Genomic DNA, 23,133 nt, shown 5'->3' on the forward strand with positions numbered 1-23,133 from the left:
GAAAAACTTGAGACAAACCAAGGGCACTACACCAAATATACTACGGCTGGAGATAGATGAGAGGGCAAAGCAATGGCTGCAAAATTAATAAGGAATGTATTCTGATGCTGAAACAACATATGCAAGTTAGATTGTGTTGACTCTAGCACATGATTTTTTTTCACAAAAATAAAAAAAAATGAGGGCAAATTACAACCCCCCTCGAGGTTTGGTTAAATTACAAATACCCCCTGAGGTTTGAGAAATTACAAATTCCACCCTAAATGCTATATTTGTATAACAAATTAGGGGGTAATTTGTTATGAAATTTAAACCTCAGGGGGCAAATTGTTATAAAAATACAAACCTTAGGAGGCCGGGATGTAATTTCTGAAACCTCAAGGGGGTATCTGTAATTTAGCCAAACCTCAAGGGAGGTATATGTAATTTGCCCTACTTGTGGCATCTATATAATCTCTAAAAGCTAAAACTTCAAAATGCAATATGACTTACCATTTTCAGTTGCTGTTGTTGGCATCATCAATGACAAATCAGCCAGGGTTTGCAAGGCATCGAAGGCAGACCCTTCATCTACACAATGAGAAGCATCAAAGTCAACAGAATGAATACTTGCAGTTAAAATGCCAACTCAATCAATAAGAACATGCAATTTTCATTGTCACGAAGTAATGCACACAAATATTAGTCTTTGCTAGCTGCAATTTATCAAAATCACAAGCCCCCCCCCCCCTCTCTCTCTCTCTCTCTCTCTCTCCCTCTCTATGTTTGCGTGTAAGCATGTGTGTGGCGCTTCATCAGTGTCATTACCCTCTTTCCTTCTAACCAAAATTAGCAAAAATTAAGAGACTTTTTCAATCCAATCTGATAAAGTACTGGTAGATCAGATTTCAAAAGATGGGGAAATCTCACACCCCCTAATTTGAGACCTATATAGCAATACAAGCTCAACATCTTACACTCAGAATCTCAGATTGAGCTTAAAAGCACTTCAAGCAAAATGCTTCCCAAGTAAATGAGGTTTCTGAGTAGCCCAAGAGTGTTGCACAAGGATCAAAATTTCACTTCAGCATGTTGTTTAGATTAGCATGAAAACAGAATCATTTGGAAACATCTACATAATAAAGCAAGAGGGTTTTTGAAAATATGTCAAAATATCTTAGAGATACATTTTGTTTCAAGGGTTGAGATTAATTCCCAAATTCATCCTAGGGTCAAGATTTTTTTAATTCCCACTCACCCACCTTTCCCCCCTTTTTTATTCACTCATGCATTCTCTCTTTCTCGCCTACCCACTCATCCACCTTCTTTTCTCCCCTTTTTGTTCACTCTCTCTCTCTCTCTCTCCCCTTTTTATTTTTTTTATTTTCCTCCTTATTTCTTTATTTTTTTTATTTTTCCCTTTTTGTTCACTTATTTTATTTACACCGTGCCTTTAGGCACGGGCATACACTAGCTTTGGAAATGACAAAAAGAAATTGAAAATGCATGGAAATGCTTTGGAAACATAAATTGAAATCTACATAGAACCCAAATTGATTAATTGAATATACTAAGATTTATATAGCCATTCACATAAAATAAAAAAAATAAAAACGTGTAAAATAAAAAATAAAAAATAATAATATATCTACAAAATTTGTTTTGTATTGTCATATAACTCAATTTCATTAAATATAAGTGTAAATGATAAAGTCTAAGAATTTACATAGAAAAAAATATTATTATTACTATATTACAAATAATAAAATTTATTAATTTAGTTAAAAAAACAACCTCGTCTATTTTTTCTAGAAAATTTGTAACTAGAATTTCATTATTTCACTACTAATTTCTTTATAAATAAATGTGTATACATAAATAATCAAAAAGGAGGGCACCCTAAGAAATAAATAGTAGAGTTAAGAAAGCTCAATGCCAAAGTTGAGCTCAGATAACCAAAAAAAAAACACTTTCCTCTAAAAATAAAATAAAAGGTGTGTAACAGACTCATTCTAAGTTTTTGAATCGCCGACTCTTTCTCATAGAAAAATGCATTTATTTCGCTTCCTCCATTGGCACCACAATTATGTGTCGACTTCCCTATCTAATAAGTAACAATTCAATCATACCAAACAACAGCCACAACATACCATATAATTGTGCACCAACTCAGTTTTTTCCCCCTTTTGTTCTCTTTTGGAGTGGTTATTAAACTAAAAAAATTTCCACCACAGATGGAAACTAAAGCAGAAGGAAAATCACCAATTGTGAATGAGATAATGAGAAGACATATAAACACGTCATTTAGTCTTTCAGTCAACATAGTGTTAATAGGACTGAATGGTACTTTAGTGGGAAAAGTAGGACTTACTAGGATTGTTCCCATTATCAATCCTGCAACATGTAAAAACACTCCCTAATCCCACAAACATTTCTCTCAACCAACTTAACCCAAAAACCAATGATAGAAACCAAAGACAAAATACATTAATGCAACTTCTCAGAATCATCTAAGATCACTGAATTTCAGAATTCCATTACATGAAATCGTACTTGCTTCCTCAAATATCTGTTGGGATATGTAGCAAATTATCCCAAACCAACTCCGATACTAACCAAGATAGAGTTATTGACCAATTTGATCTTGCTGGGATAAATTTTCAAGAAGACAAAGCAAATGTGCTCAACCTCATATGTTTAATCAGTGATTGAATAAAAACAGCAAATTGATTTCAACATAAATGGAGAAAAAAAATAAAACGAGTAAAAAAGACAACATATTTTTAGAGAAAAACAAATGCTTCTATGAATGACCCAACCATATTCCATCAAACTAATAATACAAATACGTATATATATTGTGTTCATGAAATAACTAATAAAGCAACTCAGATAAGCAAGTGCTTATGCCTGAAGAAAATGGTGAAAGAGCTGATACAGTTCTCGATCCAAGAAATAAGAATGTAACAAAAAAAAAATTCCCACTAAAAAGCCCATAAAATTAAAGAAAACAAAAAGAACCAAAATTTTAATAACTTAACCAAAAACTTTCACACACCTTTTTTGAAAAGAAACTTTTTACTTTTCTTCCTTGAAACTTGAGAAGAGGACCGTGCAACTTTTCCATCTGTAACCTCAAATTCAAGCTTTTCTCTAACAGAACTAATATTTTGTCCTTCTGTCCCACTACAGGCTTCCTTAGTGTCATCTAAATTATGGTTACCACTATTATCAACTCCTAACTTCTTTCCATGAAGCTTTCTTCCCTTTCTAGCTTCTGCAGTACCAACAACTTCAGTTTTCATCAAAAAATTTCTCTCCCTAGCAAAATCTCCATTGTCAGCTTCCATGCTTCCTAAGCTTCCTTCAAAACCATCTTCATCCCTTTCACTGCCGAGCTTGGCACTGGTCAATTCTAATTCAGCACGCTATATCCAAAGGCAGTTTACAATCGATTAAATTATTTCTTAAGGGCATATTAGAGAAAGCTACAAAATCCTTTAAATAATGATTGAATATTACCATCCTTTCACCACTCCAAATCGGTGACAACATAACAGTATCTGTTCTTCTGTTTGGTGTTTGAGAAACTTGGGGAGAACCACCTCTCTGTGAAGCCTCTGCCAGTGCTAATGCTACCTCATGAGCAACATCATCATCGTTAGCATCCACCTTTAGTTTCAAGCCTCGCCTAGTTGGAGAGAAAAACTTTTCCCCGTTAATTTTCTCGTAAGAATAGGAAATAGGGAAGCGTGGTGTCCTTTTCCCCACAGCACGAGGTCGAGTTCCTGTAGCAAAATCCAAAGAACATTGCCATAGTTAAAAGCCTCATATCACTTTAGTTCATAGTTCAGTAAAACAGGGGGAATGCGGAAGAATTCGAGGCAACCTTGCCATAATTAAGCCTCATATCATTTTAGTTCAGAGTTCAAACAAATAGATTAAAAAAAGACACCAATAGGAACCATATTAGTAGGATGCGGGTGGATGGTCAAGATTTGAGCACGGAAGAGGAGATTAAGGGGGGGATTGTGGGTTTTTATCAGAATTTGTTTCGAATGCAAGAAGGTGAGTGGCGGCCAGCGCTGGAAGGGGTTCATTTTGATGTGATTTCAAATGCGGATAGGGTGGCTGTGGAGCGAGCTTTTACTGAAGAGGAGGTGTTTAGGGCCTTGCGGATGATGAGTAGGGCAAGGCTCCAGGTTCAAATGGCTTTACTATGGCATTCTTTCAGCATTGTTAGAGTGTGGTTAAGGTAGATGTGATGGCGGTTTTGGAGGCTTTTTGTGTGTCTGGGCATTTTGAGAGAAGTTTCAATGCGACTTTTTTGGCTCTGATTTCTAAGAAAGGGAGGGCCAAGGACATCCAGGACTTTAGGCCAATTAGTTTGCTTGGGAGCGTGTATAAATTGCTAGCAAAGGTGTTGGCAATTAGACTTTGAGGGGTCTTGCAGGCGGTTGTGTCTGAGTCTCAAAATGCATTTGTGGGGGTTCGGCAAATTTTAGATGCAGTCATGGCGTCTAATGAGTGTGTGGATTTTCAGATTCAACAGGGGCGGCCCGGTTTGATTTGCAAGTTGGATATAGAAAAGGCCTAGTGACAATGTTCGATGGGAGTTTTTATTGTATGTTTTGAATCGCATGGGTTTTAGGGATATGTGGTGTCAATTTTGTATTTTTATTGTGAGGATGTCGGTTTTGGTCTATGATGTATGGGTACTTCGAAACATATAATATACCCATACCGGGTACTTACCGGCGTATAATGTACCGGGTACACGAAACACGTACCCAAATTTTTCTTCTTAATTTTTGACATACCCAGACGTACCTGGTGTATATCTAAGCCGTACCGTACCTCAATTGAAACAATATTTTCTTCTACTACAGAGATAAAACTCCTTTCACTATACTTCTTTTTTATTTTTAATTTTATACTTAGTATGATTTAAAATTAAATTATGATTTGTAAGTTATTTAATATATTGACATTTAATTTTGATTTATACATTTACTTTTGGCATTAAATTAATTATAGGTTGGATCTTAACAAATTAAATCATTTAATTAATTTTTACATTACTCTAAATTAAAAATAAATATTTTTTTACAAGTGTACCAAACCATACCCACACCCTACTTTTTTTGAATTTGACTGTATCAACGTACCCGTACAGTACCAGTACCAGTACCAGTACTCGTACTCGTACCCGTGCTTCATAGGTTTTGGTTCATAGCACCCCAGCGGGGTTCTTTTTGACACACTGAGGTCTTCGTCAGGGAGATCCTTTGTCGCATTTATTGTTCATTTTAGTGATGAAAACATTGAGTAGATTGTTGGAAAGAGCAGTTCATTTAGATTTGCTGGAAGGTTTTATGGTGGGCACTTTCACAGAAGCATCTATGTGTGTTTCACATTTGTTGTAAGCAGATGATGCTCTAATCTTTTGTGGGGCAGTGGCGGAGCAAGTGGGATACTTGAGATGTGTTTTGTTGTGTTTTGAGGCATGTTCGGGCCTTCAAGTGAATTCAAGGAAATCTGAGCTAATCTCAGTAGGAAAGGTGAAGAGACTGCCAGTGTTAGCAGCAATGTCGGCTTTGCCAGTGACTTATTTGGATTTACCGTTGGGAGCAACGTTTAAGGCAAAAGTGGTATAGGAAGGGATTGTGGAGCGGATTCAACATCGGCTAGCAGGTTGGAAGAGGCAGTATCTTTCAAAAGGGGGATGGCTGACTTCGATCAAGAGTGTGTTGAGTAACATTCTGATGTACTTCATGTCTTTGCATGTTATTCTAGTGTCTGTGGCGCGGTGGATTGAAAAGCTTCAAAGAGATTTCCTGTGGGGTAGTGGGGGGGAGGATTTTAACTATCATTTGGTGGATAGGGGGTGGATTTGTCAATCTATAGTGGCAGGGGGGGTGGGGGCTTGGAGTTTGGTGACTTTTAACAAAGCTTTGTTGGGTAAATGGTTGTGGCATTTTGCTTCGGAGCCGGAGCAGATGTGGCGGAAGGTGGTGGCTGGTAAGTATAGGCTAGTTAGGGGGGATAAGGGTCAGAGGATGTGACTTGTTCTCATGGTTGCGGATTATGGAAAGGAATTTGGTTGGGGAGAATGGGATAGGGTGGGGTTCTGGGTGGGTGATGTGATGAGGGTGCATTTCTGGAAGGACAGCTAGTGTGGCGACACTTTGTTAAGGAATCATTTTCCTTTGATTTTCAGTATTGCGATAGATCGGAGGCTATGGTGGCATCTTATTTAGAGGGTGAAGATGTGATGGTTTGGAATATTCAGTTACAACGGCAGGTTCAGGATTAGGAGGTTAATCAATTGGTGGAGTTATGGGGTTACTTATATGGGTTAGGTGTGACTAGGGTGGGGGAGGATGTATTGGTGTGGAATGCTGTGGAGTCTAAGGGGCGTTTTTTTGTCTCGTTGTTCTAGTGGAGTATGGTGGGGAAAGTGCAAAGGGATTTTCCTTGGAGGAGTATTTGAGTTCCGGGGGTTCCTTCAAGGGTGACTTTTTTTATAAGGACGGCGGCCTTGGATTGTAATTGATAATTTGATGCGATGTGGTCATATTCTAGTGAATTGGTGTTGTAAGTGTTGTGAAAAAGCAGAATCTATGGATCATCTGTTTTTGCATTGTCCTATGGCTTTCCGTTTGTGGAGATTTATTTGTTCTCTTTTGGGGATTATTTGGGTTCAATTGCGGGGGGTGTTGGGCATGTGGAGTTGGCGCGGGGCAGGGCTCGAGTTGGTCATCGACGGCATCGTGTGTGGACTTTGGCACCATTGTGCTTAATGTCGTTAGTGTGATTGGAGCGTAATAGATGGACGTTTCAGGATGTTCTTCATAGTGTTTCTTGGCTTGAGAGTCGTCTCCTTATAGTTTTGCATAGTTGGTTAGAGAGGAAATTTGAGCCGGATATGTTTGCTTTTTTGGATTTTTTGGATGATGTTATTGGTTAGGAGTTGGTTTTCCCATTTGGGGTTTTCCGTATTCTTTGCATCATCTTGATGCTTTTTTAATGAAGTTCGATTAATTATTTATCAAAAAAGAATCTGCTTCTCATGCTTCCATCAGGTGTCAAAGCTTTAATGAAAACTCTTAGATCCATTTTAACAAATCAATAGCCACACATCAAAAAGAAGTAGCCCAGCTACAATACAAGCACTCTAACACCAAACAAAAAGCAGTAAATTGATCCATGAGCTCCTTCACTAAAATGCCCCCATCAGAGTTTAAACAAGCGCTCATGCACTTGCAGGAACATGAGACAGAGAGAGAAGGATATACATGGATCTCTAAGCTATTTCTAAGCACAAGATCATACCACCAGAGCGCCTCTTCTTCAACAATGACAGACAACCAGAACTTGATGCAACCGGCTGGGAACGCGAAAGAAAGCGCCCATCAGATCCTTTAGAAGTGTTACCTCGAGCACGCTTTTGAGGTTTTCTGGATGTCACTGTAGCATCATTGCTTTCTTGGTCACTGTCACTTCCTTCCTGCCAGGCCAGATAACAATTACTTGGGAATATACATGAGCCATCTCAATCAGTCTCACACTGTTTAAGTACATAATAAATTACGGAGATGCAATTGGCAATAACTTAAAGCTAGTTCATCCATGATAAGAGAACATATATTTCCAAATTCAAACAAGACAGATATAAGACCACCAATCACGGCAAAATATTGTAGTCATTTACTCATTAACAATGGTATCTAATCTTTGTAACGAAGATAAAGGGTTTCTCAGTAAACAGGTTTCTTGACAATCATTAATAATAAGACCCCCCCCCCCCCCCCCCAAAAAAAAAAAAAAGGCATTTTGGAAAAACCTATCCAGCTTCAACTTTACCCCATACCAGCTTCTAATCAATACCCATTGTTCTTCTCTATATGTTAAATAAAACTGCAATTGGTCATCTGTTAGAATTTACCATAACCCACTCCACCTACCACCTCCACTAACACTCACTCCACCTACCACCTCCACTACCCCTTCACCTACTACCTTCTTCTCTTCTATATATGAATCATTGTAAACAGAATAACAACAACTTACATCAATCAATAATACAAGAGTTTTAACATGGTATCAGAGCGAGGTTAACAACCTAATCATTCTGCTTCACTGGCGGGCGGCAGTCTCGCCTTGGCCGCCCGCCGGACCCCTACACACCGTCACGTCCGCACCGTCACGTCTGCCGTTAGACCGGAAGGAAACCCCAACCCGGACAATTGACCCGACCCGACAGGAGACGGGTCAGCCTGCTCCCAGAACCCATCCCTCTCAGTCACGGGCGGTTTCCAGGACCCGGTTTCATTTCCAAACAAATCATAGGACACACTCATGCTTACCCACCTCCTGGACTCGTCCTCCGCCTACCGACGCCGCCGTGGTGGAAGACCTGAGGCTCCGCTTGGCCGACACGGAGGCGCGTCTGGAGCGAGCCAGGGCCCGAGAGGCCGATCTCAGCCGCCGTCTCGCCGAGATGAAGCGCTTCGTCTCTGTCATGGAGATCCTCGAGACCTACCTCAAGCGACGCTTTCTCCGCCAACAACACGACGTCGCTCGTCTCTTCAGCCTCCGTCTCGCCGAGATGAAGCGCTTCGTCTCTGTCATGGAGATCCTCGAGACCTACCTCAAGCGACGCTTTCTCCGCCAACAACACGACGTCGCTCGTCTCTTGCCATGGACTCGGCTGTATCGAGGTTCTGTAAAAAAAAAAAAAAAAAAAAAAAAAAAAAAAAAAAAAAAAAAAACCCACATGGCTGATTCGCTGATTTGGGTTGGGGTCGGAGGATACCAAGAGTAATCTGAATCTGAAGGCTACTGAGTTAAGCCTTGGTCTACCAGGATCCCAATCCCCCGCACGAGATTCAGATCTTAGCCAGCTGAGCTCGGGAAATTTGAAGAGATGCCCTTGTTTCCTTTGGTCCCTTCAAACGATGGAATCTATTCATCATCACAAAAGACTGTTGTTTCAGGCAGTCTCTCTCCATGGACCCAACTTCTTAATATAATATCACCCATTCAACTTTCTTTTTCTTTTTTTTATTCCATCTTTTGAACGGCACCCGAAACACAAATTGATTTGCCCATATCTCTCTTTCCTTTCTTTTTCTTTTACTATTTCCATCCACCAACTTTTGTCCCCCTCATTTCCTTTCCTTTATTTTATTTAAACATCATGCCTCTCACCTGTTTTCATCCACCGCCCCTATCCCTACTTTTATTTTATTTTATTTTATTTTATTTTTTTTATTTTTTTTATCTTTTGTATAAAAAAAAAATATATATATATATATATATATTTCACAACCATCTCAGTTTTCATTCCACAAACTTATCATTTTTATTATGACGGGATCACCCCGATCACAATTTTACACCCAAAAAAAAAAAAAAATCACCACCACAACAAAAACAACAAATACAAACACACAACCACACCCACAGTGCGATTTTTCTTCTCTACTCTGCCGCCGGTCTCTTCTTCTTGCCTCCGTCCTGGACGGCCCTTGCCGGTGTTGCCTCCGTGTTTCCCACTCCACTGGGCATGATCACTACACCCTGCTCCTCCCCTGCAGCATATGGTGGCCCTCCAAATCGGAACATCACGGTGGCCTTCCGCTTCAGCTCCTTGTTTTCTGCCCTTAGCACGCTTATCTCTGCTCGCGCATCCTTATACATGCGTTGGAGCAGAGCCAGCTGGGAGTTTAACTGCTGCACCTCATTTGTTCTACTCTGCAGCCGGTTCGACAAATTTGTGACCGTCGTCATGCTTTCCACACATGCCTTCAAAGTATACTGATTGGCCTCCACATCTGACTGCACTGCCATTTTTTGCTCCACCGACCGCATCGGAAAGTTCAATGGAGCAAAACCAGAGGTGTTTGGTTGAGGTTCACTAGCCACCGCACCAGTTATTTCTCTTGTGGGCTCGTTCAGTTCTGGAAAGAGTGTGAGCAGGTTCTGGGCAGCTGGACGGGAAGAAGAGGCCATGTTTTTGGGTTGCTAAGTGTTTCAGAGCAGGGTTTACAGAGTGTTTCAGACTGCCAAACTTCAGAGGTTTCAAACTGGTTTTTTGCCTCAGCCTTCGTCTTGGTTAAATAGCCGAGGCAGCCACGCGCATCGCGCGCCTCTTGCCACCAGACGACAAAACGGGCGCGCAAGCCAAGGCGCCCACGTGCCTCGCCATCATGTCCGGCACGCCTTTTGATGGCACGCCTTTTTATGGATTGGGCACGCCTTTTGATGGCACGCCTTTTGAAAGATTGGGCACACCTTTTGAGGGTGCGACTTTTTAAGGGTCCGACAAGACTCTGTAAACTGTCCCGACATTGATTCCGGTTAGCTCCTTCATGGGTCCGACAAGACTCTGTAAACTGTCCCGACATTGATTCCGGTTAGCTCCTTTATGGGTCCGACAAGACTCTGTAAACTGTCCCGACATTGATTCCGGTTAGTTTCTACAAGGGTCCAGCAAGACTCCGTAAACTGTCACAACAACTGTCACAACAGTATCTGTTACAACGGTCCGACATGACCCCATCAACTGTCTTCTACATCGGTCTGTCACGACCACACAGTGTCTGCTACAACGGTCCGACATGACCCCATAAACTGTCTTCTACATCGGTCTGACACCGCCATCCAGTGTCCTCTACACCGTTATGACACCACCATACAGTGTCCTCTACATGGTTATGACACCCCCATACAGTGTCCTCTACAAGGTTATGACACCACCATCCAATGTCTTCACCAACGGTCTGACACGACCATACAGTGTCTCTTATCTTTTTTTTATTGTTATGTATTTTCTTGTTTTGTTCCTCTCTTCAAACTCAAGTTGGTTAGTTTCTATCCTCCTTGAGTTTGCGGGGGGCTGTTAGAATTTACCATAACCCACTCCACCTACCACCTCCACTAACACTCACTCCACCTACCACCTCCACTACCCCTTCACCTACTACCTTCTTCTCTTCTATATATGAATCATTGTAAACAGAATAACAACAACTTACATCAATCAATAATACAAGAGTTTTAACATCATCCTCTAAGAATATGTACACTTCTAAGCAGTTACTTTGTCCGTAGATATGTATCGGCCAGTCCGACACTTCAAGTGTGCCTCTTGCTCCATTATTGTGCCTGTACTTTTGCATTACCGTGTGCCTTTATTTGTTGCTTAACTGTGTGCTCTTTGAAAGCTAACCTTTGGCAGACTTGCTTGGAGCCATCCAAGACAAGCGCCACACATCCCTATGTAGAAAGTGTCAGCCCATGACACAGAGCAGTGGATGGTTTTCTTTGGAAGTTCATTCTTTTAGACACAAACTTGTCCACAATTAGTAATATATATGCATTTAAAGAGTAATCACAGAAATATGGAAAAATAATGAACCTAATATCCACATGATAAGTTTTTGACAAAAACGCATAAGCACTCAGATAATGTGCATCACTTAGGTATATAAGAGAGACTTTTAAAATTATTTGAACAACCATAAAATGCAAACACAAGTGACTTCAACACATACCCAAAACATCCATAGTTACGTATCATAGCAGGATACTACCAGAAGAGGGAAAAAAGCATAGCCAATGCCATTACAGTTCACTCAGTTTCTTATCCACCTACTGTTGATTCTAATATTTTTCATCACAAAAGATGTTCATTCCTTTCTCTATGCAGAAATCATAAGGAATAGAAGAAACCAATTTTTTGCACATACATATAAAACAATCTTTTTTCATTAATATCCCACAAGGATTAATCATCATCATCATAATAATAATAACAACAACAACAACAATTGTACAGAAATATTCAGTCCATTAATTGTTATTAAACTAAAATCTCACCAGATTGCAGTAGTGATCAGTCATCATTGCAATTAAGCCAACCACAGAAGCAGTCCCCTCCGGAAGAGATAAGTAAGCCTGAAAATACAACAGTAACATGACACACTTCTAAACCAAAGCCATGCAACACTAGATACCTACTCTCATTCACTATACCATGTCATGCTCAAAATCTTGATTTCTAACCATCAATCCGGGTTCTCATATTGCTAGTACCCTAATACAATTTCGAATTGGTAATAAAACTTTTTTTCCATGAAACAAGATATGCAATAATCAAAACCATAACCATAACAACAGTGGTGGTGGGAAAGCATATCCCAGGTTTTTTGGTGAAGAAAATAAAACAATAGAAAGTGCATGTTGGAACAATTAAAAAAAATAAAATTCATACCACAAAATCTTTATTTTTATTTTTTTTTTGATAGATTCTGTAAAGATTGATGTATTATTAATTGATATATTGATTTCTTTATTTGTATACAATGACTCTCCTATATATAGAAGAGAAAAACATATTCACCTACCACACTCAACTCTCACCTAACACACTTACATCTACCTACCACACTCAACTCTCACCTAACACACTCAACTCTACCTACCACACTTACAGCCCCCTCAAACTCAAGGAGGATAGATACGAACCAACTTGAGTTTGGAGAGAGTAACAAAACAAGAAAATACATAAAAATAAAAGAGGATAGGAGACACTGTATGGTCGTGTCAGACCATTGGTGAAGACACTAGATGGAGGTGTCATAACGTTGTAGAGGACACTGTATGGGGGTGTCATAACGTTGTAGAGGACACTGTATGGTGGTGTCATAACGGTGTAGAGGACACTGGATGGCGGTGTCAGACCGATGTAGAAGACAGTTTATGGGGTCATGTCGGACCGTTGTAGCAGACAATGTTGTGACAGTTGTTGTGACAGTTTACAGAGTCTTGCTGGACCCTTGTAGAAACTAACCGGAATCAATGTCGGGACAGTTTACAGAGTCTTGTCGGACCCATAAAGGAGCTAACCGGAATCAATGTCGGGACAGTTTACAGAGTCTTGTCGGACCCATGAAGGAGCTAACCGGAATCAATGTCGGGACAGTTTACAGAGTCTTGTCGGACCCTTAAAAAGTCGCACCCTCAAAAGGTGTGCCCAATCTTTCAAAAGGCGTGCCATCAAAAGGCGTGCCCAATCCATAAAAAGGCGTGCCAGATATGATGGCGAGGCACGTGAGTGCCTTGGCTAGCGCGCCCGTTTGTCGTCTGGCGTCAAGTGGCGCGCGATACGCGTGGCTGCCTCGGCTATTTAACCAAGGTTGATGCTGAGGCTGAGGCAGACAAAAAACTTCTGAAAATCCTCTGAAAAAACTCTTCCTTTGCTGAGAGAGAAACTCTACAATACTCTGTAACCAACCCGTCTCTGAAACACTCAGCAACATGGCCTCTTCTTCCCGTCCAGTTACCCAGAACATGGCCTCCTCTTCCCGTGGTCTGCTCACGCTCTTTCCAGAACTGAACGAGTCCACAAGAGAAATAACTGGTGCGGTGGCCAGTGAACCTCAACCAAACACCTCTGGTTTTGCTCCGTTGAACTTTCCGATGCGGTCGGTGGAGCAAAAAATGGCGGTGCAAACTGATATTGAGGCCAATCAGTATACTCTGAAGTCATGTGTGGAAACCATGACTGCGGTCACAAACTTGTCGCACCGGCTGCAGAGCAGGACAAATGAGGTGCAACAGTTAAACTCCCAGCTGGCTCTGCTCCAACGCATGTATAAGGATGCGCGAGCAGAGATAAGTGTGCTAAAGACAGAAAACAAGGAGCTGAAGCGGAAGGCCACCGTGATGTTCCGATTTGGAGGGCCGCCATATGCTGCAGTGGAGGAGCAGGGAGTAGTGATCGTGCCAAGTGGAGTGGGAAACACAGAGGCAACAACGGCAAGGGCCACCCAAGACGGAGGCAAGAAGAAAAGACCGGCGGCAGAATAGAGAAGGAAAAAAATCCCACTGTTCCGATGTGTGTTGGTTTGGTTTTGTTGGTTTTTTTTTTTTTTTTTTTTTTTGGTGTAAAATGGTGATCGGGGTGAGCCCCGACATGAATAAAATGAGGTTGGTGTAATGTTTAAAAAGAAAAGAGAAAAAATAAAATAACGATTTAAAAAAAAATAAGTGATAGTGTGTGAATCTGTGAGTTAATATTACATATTATAATAAAGTATAATGGTATGATGGGAATAAGCACGAGGTGACAGCGGGGAGACCACATAATCAAAAAGGCCACCTTCATTGCATCTAAAATCACGTGATCTCAGAACACCCCAAAGAGAGAGAGAGAGCTTCGGAGTCCGAGAAAGTGAGAGAGAGAATCTGGTTGGAGAGTGGGTCACATGGGTGAGTGAGAGAGCCCGAGGCAGCCCATGTCCAGATCCTACACAGTGCTGAGGAACTCAAGATTGTGCAGAGATGCGTTGATTTCGCAAGCATTAAGGCTTGTAATGAGGCGAACTTTCCGAGTCGATCGCCGGCAAGAAGTCGTCAGATTCCAGCGACTCCTCCAACGCCAGTTTTAACCAGAGAGAGCTTCTTGAATCCATCGTCGCACGCTTACCGTCCGAGAAAGCGGCGTTTCCTATCAACTTCCTCTGCTGCCTCCTCCGCACCGCCATCTTCCTCGAAGCTAAAAACAGCTGCAAGAGCGAGATCGAGAAGAGAATCGCGGCGATGCAGAGGGTTGGGAAGACGGTTGATGCTCTCGGAACAGCCATTGTGGAGAGCTTCGCTGCTGTAGACGGCGGTGGTGTCAGGAGAGTGACCCGGAGGATGTCGTTTGGGTCGATGAGGGTTTCTGTGGAAGAGGGGAGTGATCTCCCTCGGCTTCACGAGGTCGTCGGTCTCCGACACCGTCTTCAGCAGCGGCGGCGTGGGATTCAAGTCAGTCAGATCTTGAATTTAGCGGAGGCCGAAGCTCCGATTCCTGGACCATCCCAGCTCAATTTGACAGTTCTAATGGCGAAACAGGGCAGTAAATTGTTCGCAGATCTATTGAAATCCTCAGGAGCCGAATCAATATTCAATGACAATCTCGATGGTGGGTTAACTGTGTTCTGCCCGAGTGACTCTATTCTCAATTCATTCATGCCCAAGTACAAGAACTTGACAGCGGTGGTCGGAATATTCGCCGGCGATGAGAACGGAGCGGGATGGGTTTTATGTCTAGTGTTTGTGTTTGTGCTTGGACAGTCGCTGGGGAGGAAGCACATGCAGAGTGATCAAGGTGAGGAAACAAAGAAAGAAGAGTTTCTGGTATGTGTTTGTGGTATGTGTTGAAAAACTCCAGCGGGCAGCTAAGGCAAGGTTGCCGGCCGGCTGCCCGCCGGAAAGAAAGGAGTATAGGCTAAATCTTATAGCTCTGATACCATGTAAAGATTGATGTATTATTAATTGATATATTGATTTCTTTATTTGTATACAATGACTCTCCTATATATAGAAGAGAAAAACATATTCACCTACCACACTCAACTCTCACCTAACACACTTACATCTACCTACCACACTCAACTCTCACCTAACACACTCAACTCTACCTACCACACTTACAGATTCCAAATCTTATTATAGGCAACAATGTCATATGTGGATTTTAAGTAGTCACTAGAATCCTAAGAGTATTCAAAACAAACAAGTGAAACATCATTTCCATCTTGGATAGATAAATTAACTAAAATTAGAAAAATAGCAACAAAACTTAAGTTTAAGACGAATAACAATTTGAATTGTGGGTTAGATATAAAAGATATGGAAGAAGACGAATCACGAATCACACATGCATAGATTGGGAAATATGAAATAAATAAATTGAGACAAAGACAGATTGTCAATTTCTATCGTATCATCAACCAAATTAATTATTAAGCAATTATAACTTTTTCAGTCACGCGTGCGTTCCAAAACACTATTATAAACTACTCTCTTGTACCAATTGATGCTTCATCAATGCATAATTGAGTTTGCTCCTACCCCCAAATAGTTTTGAGGTTGCATTGATCGATTATGGAGGTCTCTGTGTGTTGGCACATAAATTTTAAACCAAATTTATGTTTAAATTTCAAATACAGTCAATCACACACATAGAGCCTACGATAAGATTGTTGTAGGCAATCACTTCCCAAAATGATTAACTTGCTCCGTTGAAGTGTATAAATAAAACAACGTCGTATCTTAATGACGTTATTCAAGATGCTCAAATGACACGTGGAGCCTACGAAAGATGACACCTGTAGAGCCTACAGCAAAGCCACCACACAGGATGAAACCCCAAAGATCAATTCGGTTAATCAGATATACGATTAATCAGATAGCGCTATTATTCAAAATTTAAATGGCGTTATCATTCAATTTGAAATATCATTCAATTTGAATTTCAAAATGAAGATGAAGCGTTCTTATCACCTGATGGCCCTCCATAAATATGAGGACCATCACACAAGACAGGGGATGAGAAAAATCATAAGTGGAAAAGAAGAGAGAGAGAGAAAGAAATTGAGAGCTAAACAAATCGTTACAAGAAAGAAGAAGAGAAGCTTAGAGAACTCAAGAGCCTACGCTAATGGCGATGAATAGGTAAAGGGTTCCAAACCCAAACTGTATTTTGTATTCGAGGGTTCAAAACCCATAACAATCTTAATAAAATATTTCTTTTTTTTAAATTGTCTTTTGTTGTTTATTTTGTTCTTCATTAATCGGAGGTTTCATTTGTATAAAATGTGTAATTAACGATCTGAAATACAGATCGGAAATAAGAACCTGCTATTCAAATAATCAACACTGTTTAGTCCAAAAACTAAACAGTGGACATTTGTAACATAAATTTTGAAATGTGTTGAAACACTTCATGTTTTAAAATTTGTGTCTACAAATTCTGGCACGCCCAGTGGGACATATTTCTCCTCCCATCTTTTGAAGAACAAAAAAAAAAATAATAATATATATATATAGTTGAAACTTACTGACGTATTCTTTTGTTATAGGAATGCTGAAGCAACTGTTAGGAGACAAACCTACACTCCAGTGGTTCTGAAATCACCAAGGTTGGAGATAACACCCATCACCCAAGGGGCTCCGGAGCGAATGCTCTTGGCTGTCCCAAAGGTAGAGCCAACGAAATCCTGGAAAGATGCACTTCTTTCCCCTGCCACCCAAGGGGCTCCGGAGCGAAAGCTCTTGGCTGTCCCGAAGGTAACTGGTGTGACAAAGAAAGTCACACTTCTCCAGATAGCTGAAAGTTTGAGAAAGATTACTGAAGATTATGTGAAAGCGTCAAAGCAGTACGCAATTGTGAGGGCCACAGCCCGAACGAAGAACTTTCTAATTCAGGCAAAGGAGGCTAATCAGTTTGCAACTACGACTTTTGTTGCAGCTTCAACGGGGGCAACAAAAAATGTTGTGGCCCAACTACTCAAAAGGGTAGAAGACTCCATTAAAATGGTGGAGTCTGCCCAGAAGAAAGCTTCTGTTGAAAACATGGCCATCATTAGGGCCATTGGGAAGAGGGTAATGACCCAAACTCCTGTTGATGTAAAAAAGGCCCCTATTGTTGAAAAAACAGTTGCTGCCTACGAACCGATAGTTCTGTTCAGAGCACAAAATCGGTCAAACCAAATCTCAATCAACTCTCAGGAGCCAAAGGAACACTCGTTGGCTCGACAGGGTTCAAATAAGGAACACCCATTGGCCCAACAGAATAAGGAACACTCGTTGGCTCGACAGGGTTCGAATGAGAAACACCCGTTGGCCCGACAGAATAAGGAACACCTGTTGGCCCAACGGGATTTGAATCAACATCAATTGACCCGCTCTAAAAATGTAGGGACTGTTTTGAAAATTCATGAGGAACTTACAAAGGCACAAACGGTTCCTTCTATGCCCTTAGGGGCTCGACTTGATATGTCATCCGGTCCAGTTTCGAAAAGACAAAGGCGAAGAAGAAATAAGGCCTTAAAGAAATTGGAACTAAGAACAGTGGCAACAAATGTTATAGGTGCTTTTGAAAGGGCTCTCTCGAAAGATGAACCCCAAAAACAAATTGAAAGTCCTGTCTTTGTCGGAAAATCCAAGGTGGAGGAGGGTAAGCAACCCTTGGGAAATATTTCTACTTTGGTTGAACTATCCATGGAGGGAATAAGAAAAGGGCCTGTGACAAGGTCCATAACTCGTCAGGCTCAAAACAAAGCATCGCAGTCAGATGCTTCAAATATGAATAATGTTGTGGGGGTTGATAATCCTTTATACGAACAAGATGATTCTATCTCGTTTGTTTCAACAAATATTGGAAACAATGAATTGAAAGATATCAACAAAGTCGCAGTTATGATGACTGAGGTTGAGAAAGAAGGTGAAAATTCGCAGGTCCAGCAAGACCAAGGTCTCAAGGAAAAAGTGGTGGCCCTACAGGAACAACTTGAGAGAAGAGAACGAGAAATGGCTGCTATGTTGGAGCAAATGCAACAGTTGCAGGCCCAAATGACAGGACCAGGAAGTGCACCCAAACAAATGACACAACCTGTTGTGGGAACATCTGTAGGCATACAAAGTACACTAGCCCCAGGGGGCAATGGTCCTTGTTACTCTGATCTAACCAGTAGTGGTATGAATCCAATGCTCATGGCCATGATTGATGATATGGTGAGGAGACAAGTAAAGAAAGTCAAAGAAAAAGATGATGAGAATTTTCGAATAATTACAAAACCTTACCCAGCATGGGTAGATGCTGTTCCATTCCCTTCTGGTTTTTCCCAACCAGATTTCAAAATGTTTGATGGAACAGGAGATCCAAGACAACATGTTGCTCATTTCCTTTCAAGATGCGGGCCAATAGCCCAGAATGAGGCCTTGTGCCTGCAGCTATTTGTCCAATCGCTTGAAAGTTCTGCATTTACTTGGTATGCTAACCTTCCTGAGGGGTCGATCCTAAATTGGGATTCCATGGTGAAGGAGTTCCTTAAACAGTTCTGCAACACACAAAGGCGAGTTGGAGTACCAGAACTGATTGAGACCAAGCAACGTGACAATGAGTCTGTTACAGATTTCATTGCAAGATGGCGAGCTTTGACATTTGCTTGTCCTCAAAAGTTTACGCAATTAGAGTTAATTCGGATGTGCCTTAACAACTTCCGACATGAGCTCTCTACGGCTCTTATGGCTCAAACTTTTGAAGGATTCAATGATCTATGCACTAAAGCTCATGATATGGAGTTGCATCTAGCTAAACGAAGGAGGCCTAGGGCCGTTGAAAGGGTTGAGTCCTCGACTGCAGCTACAATCGAAACCAGAAAGAAGGGTCCCGTTGTAGTAGGGGCTAAAAAGCCCAAGGAATTTAAAAAGGTGACTATGAAAGAGAGGTTGGAGAAAAAATATTCTTTCATGGATGATCTGGTCGAAGACCTATTTGAAGATCTGTTGGAGCAAAAATTGATTGCTCTCCCCGAGGTGAAAAGACCACATGAGGTAGGAAAGACCAATGATCCAAAGTATTGCCCCTACCATCGTTTGATTAGTCATCCGATAAAAGAGTGCTTTGTTCTGAAAGATAAAATTCAAGAACTTTTGGACTCTAAGATCATCGAGCTCCCTCCTCAAGAAAAAGCATCTGCTAACCCAATCACTATCGACAGTGATAATGAAGGTGAATGGATTGTTTATCAGTCAAAAAGCATGAAGAAAAAACAAAATGCCACAGTGAAAGTTAGAAGTGTGGTTGATTCAACAACACAAGGGCCAAAAGTTTCCAAAAAGCAAAAACCAAAAGTTTCTAGGAAACAGAAAAAAGCCAAAGTAAGTAAGAGAAAAGGAAAGAAGAACCCAAAGAAAGAAAAAGGGGAAAAATTGGTCCCTGATGAGCAGTTAGAGCAAGGTCCTCTTGTCCCAGTCACATTGGAGGAATTTCTACCTTCAAAATTTCAATCTGTGGAGTTGCAGACATACTTTGATAAAAGAAGGAAGGAAAAGTTTACATTGGCCCCTTGCCTAACCATCATTGTTTTGAGTGATGACGAGGAAGATGAGGGTGAAGTTGGTTCAAAAGTTAGGGAAGGAGATTGCATTACATCTCCTATCTGCATACCTGACTCACCAGAGTATACACCAACTTCACCATAGTATACACCAGCTTCTCCGGAAAACACAACAGAAGCCTTTTCTCCAAAGTATTCGCCAGTACCACCAATGTACTATCAAAGCACTCCAGAATATGTAAGGGGAACAGAACAAAGAGACACCGGGTGTAGGTCCGACTCTGAGCTTGTAAAAAAGGCGAAAAAACGACTACACTTCAAGGATGATGAGGTAAATGGCAGGTGTATGTCGGATGATGAAGTATGGAAGCATTCAAATAAACAAGCAAAGTCATCTCAAGTTGAGGATCCTAATGAAGATTGGGAACTTAACTTTTCCCCTGATGGTTCACCATACACATCCCCAGCTAGGACATACGATGGAGAAAGTGTATCAAGTGACGACTTTGACTTTCCTTGTAATGTCATCACTGTGGATGTAAATTTTGAAGAGCGAGAAATACATATCATTCGCAATCCAGGTGATGATGAGAAAGCAAAAATTGAAGCTAGAAGGGAAACGAAACATCAGGCTAAAGTAACAGTCTCTTTGAAAGATGAGGGTTTTGAAGCCCATCAAAATTTGAGTATTGAAAGAAATCAAATTTCTGGACACCCTTTCCCTAATTGGGTCGAATGGGTTCAGTTCCCACGAGGATATGCAGTACCTCGTTTTCCTTTATATAATGGAACAGGTTGTCCAAGGCGCCATTTGGTTCGTTTCCTTGCACAATGTGGAAATACAGTAAAAAGCCAGGCGTTACTTCTACGGCAGTTCGTTCTTTCTTTGGAAGGATGGGCGGCGGATTGGTACTTCAGCTTGCCACCTAATTCAATCCCAGATTGGGACACCATGGCTGATCGATTCTATAGGACATTTTATAAACCATGGCCAATAGAAATTGAGATGTCAGAACATTTGGATGACGAAGGTACATCTTCTCAAACATATGATTTCATAGAAGGCACAATTGAAGAGAAGATTGAAACTGCCCTTGACCTTCGAGAGATGGGCACTTATCGCCCAAGGGATTTGTTCCCTTTATGGGTGGAGCAAACACCATTTCCTGAAGGATACGAACTTCCAAATTTTGTCCTATATGAGGGGTATGGAGATCCTCAAAAACATATTAGACGTTTTTTGAAACAATGTGGGGAAACAGCTCAAAATGAAGCACTTTGCCTAAAACAATTCCCCCTTTCCTTAGAGGGGATCGCCTTTGATTGGTATTGCTCCCTCGATGGAGTCGTGGTGCCTAGTTGGGAGGCCATGAAGAATGGTTTTGAAGAATCTCAATGCTTTTATAGGCGTGACTCCCGGTACCTAAGAAATGGGAGAAGAATGCAGCTCCAAGAAGATGGAGAAATGACTGATGATGATGATCACCCTGCAGCTAGACCAGTTAACATGGTCCAAATAAGTGAGGGAATAAAAGAAGTTGATGTCAACGAAAAGGCGGTTGCCGAAGTATGCCAGACTTATTTGACCTACCGGAGGAAATTTCGAAATCCTCAAAACCCTCAAACGTCAGAAGTTCCACAGGTTTTGCTGGAGGAGGAGCAAGTGAAATATGATGTGCTAGCTCATCTAAAGAAAATTCCAGCATTGTTGAGTGTATATGATGCACTGAAAATGTCTCCAGAGCTTCGAAAGTCTCTAATATATGCCCTGTCCAAGCCAGAGGATTTCCACAAAGAAATCGAGGGTAGAAATCAAGAGAAGGCAACTACGTGCATGGCTATGGTAACCTTTGGTGACAAAGACATGTGTGCCGAAATGACAGACCATAATCGGCCTTTGTTTATCACTGGGCTTATCCATGATGTGAAAATTTCTCGAATTTTGGTTGATGGAGGATCTGCGGTAAACCTTCTGCCTCGGAGGGCCTTGAACTTGTTAGGGGTTCGAATTTCACAACTGCGCCCAAGTCGTCTCGTTATTCAAGGATTTAATCAGAATGAACAACGCCCAATGGGAAAGATTGAACTACGAACCAAGTTTGGAGATATTGAAGAAAGTACTGAGTTCTTGGTCATTGATGTAGACACCTCCTACAATGCTTTGCTTGGGAGACCATGGATGCATAATCATCATGCAGTGCCATCAACTTATCACCAATGTATCAAGTACCCGTTGCCTTCACCCAAAAAAGAGGGGATAATTGTGGCTGACAATGATCCATTTGGTGAAGTAGAGGCCTATTATGCTGATGCTCGCTTCTATACAAAGACTTCACAAAGAAAGGAAAAAGATGTGAAAAAGTCTGAAGATACTCCGAATGTCAAAGACATTCTAGAGTCTACACCAGTTTCAACAAAAAGAACTTTTCGATATGTGCCAAAGTCCGAAAGGAAACTAGGGGCAAAGGCTCTAGCCCCAATAAACCCAATTTTGGATCTCAAGGGTGAGTTTACGTTGCCATTAAGGAGGACAGAATGTACCTATGTGGAGAAATATAATAAGATTGTGGTCCCTTCTAAAGGAAAAGGATCGAAACCCATCATATTTCACTCACTTGGAGATGTTGAACAGAAAATGAAAGTTGAACAAGTGCCAGAAGAAAACATCTCGAGTTTTGAGAAGCCTAATTTCAGTGCAGAAATTACGCAGATGTTGGTGAAAGTTGGTTTAGATCCTGAAAAAATACCAGAAACAATGACACCCTTTGACTTTGCATTAACGCCTTCGCAGAGGCAAGCTATACAGCAAGGCGGTATTATCACCACTAGGACAGAAGGGTTAGGATATCGGGGTGATGAGGAAAAATTTCCAGTAAACATGACTATCACTCAAGATGTGTCGGAAGATGTTGACCAAGATGAAGCTCAACCTGCACCAATAGAATTTGAAGCAGGAGGCCAAGCCACCGTGGATGACCTTCGTGAGGTAAATCTGGGTGATGAAGGAGAAAACAAACCAACCTTCATTAGTGCAAATTTAAAGGAAGAAGAAGCTTGGCAATATATTTCCTTCTTAAGGGAGTATCGTGACATATTTGCATGGAACTACAATGAGATGCCCGGTCTTAATCCAGAGATTGCAGTCCATAAGCTTGCAATTCACCCTGAGAAACGGCCAGTTAAGCAGCCTCAGAGGCGAACTCGACCAGAGCTTACAACCCAAATTGAAGCCGAAGTCGACAAGCTTATCAAT

General features: G+C 41.2%; 1 protein-coding gene across 4 annotated transcripts in view; it reads right to left on the reverse strand.

The window, feature by feature from the left end:
* The window catches only part of LOC114302985 (protein ALWAYS EARLY 3), a 59,487-nt gene that overhangs the window by 17,900 nt on the left and 18,454 nt on the right, over positions 1 to 23,133 (reverse strand). For all 4 annotated transcript variants that reach the window (XM_082877408.1, XM_082877406.1, XM_082877407.1 and 1 more), the window contains exons 5-9: positions 11,866 to 11,943; positions 7,315 to 7,489; positions 3,502 to 3,767; positions 3,038 to 3,407; positions 493 to 570 (exon numbers count right to left, since the gene is read on the reverse strand). In XM_082877408.1, coding sequence (XP_082733534.1) covers positions 493 to 570; positions 3,038 to 3,407; positions 3,502 to 3,767; positions 7,315 to 7,489; positions 11,866 to 11,943 — 967 coding nt within the window. The remainder of the gene's footprint in view (positions 1 to 492; positions 571 to 3,037; positions 3,408 to 3,501; positions 3,768 to 7,314; positions 7,490 to 11,865; positions 11,944 to 23,133) is intronic.

This window comes from Camellia sinensis, chromosome 7 (assembly GCF_055761805.1).
Source record: "Camellia sinensis isolate YWXY chromosome 7, ASM5576180v1, whole genome shotgun sequence".
Taxonomy (NCBI): Eukaryota; Viridiplantae; Streptophyta; class Magnoliopsida; order Ericales; family Theaceae; genus Camellia; species Camellia sinensis.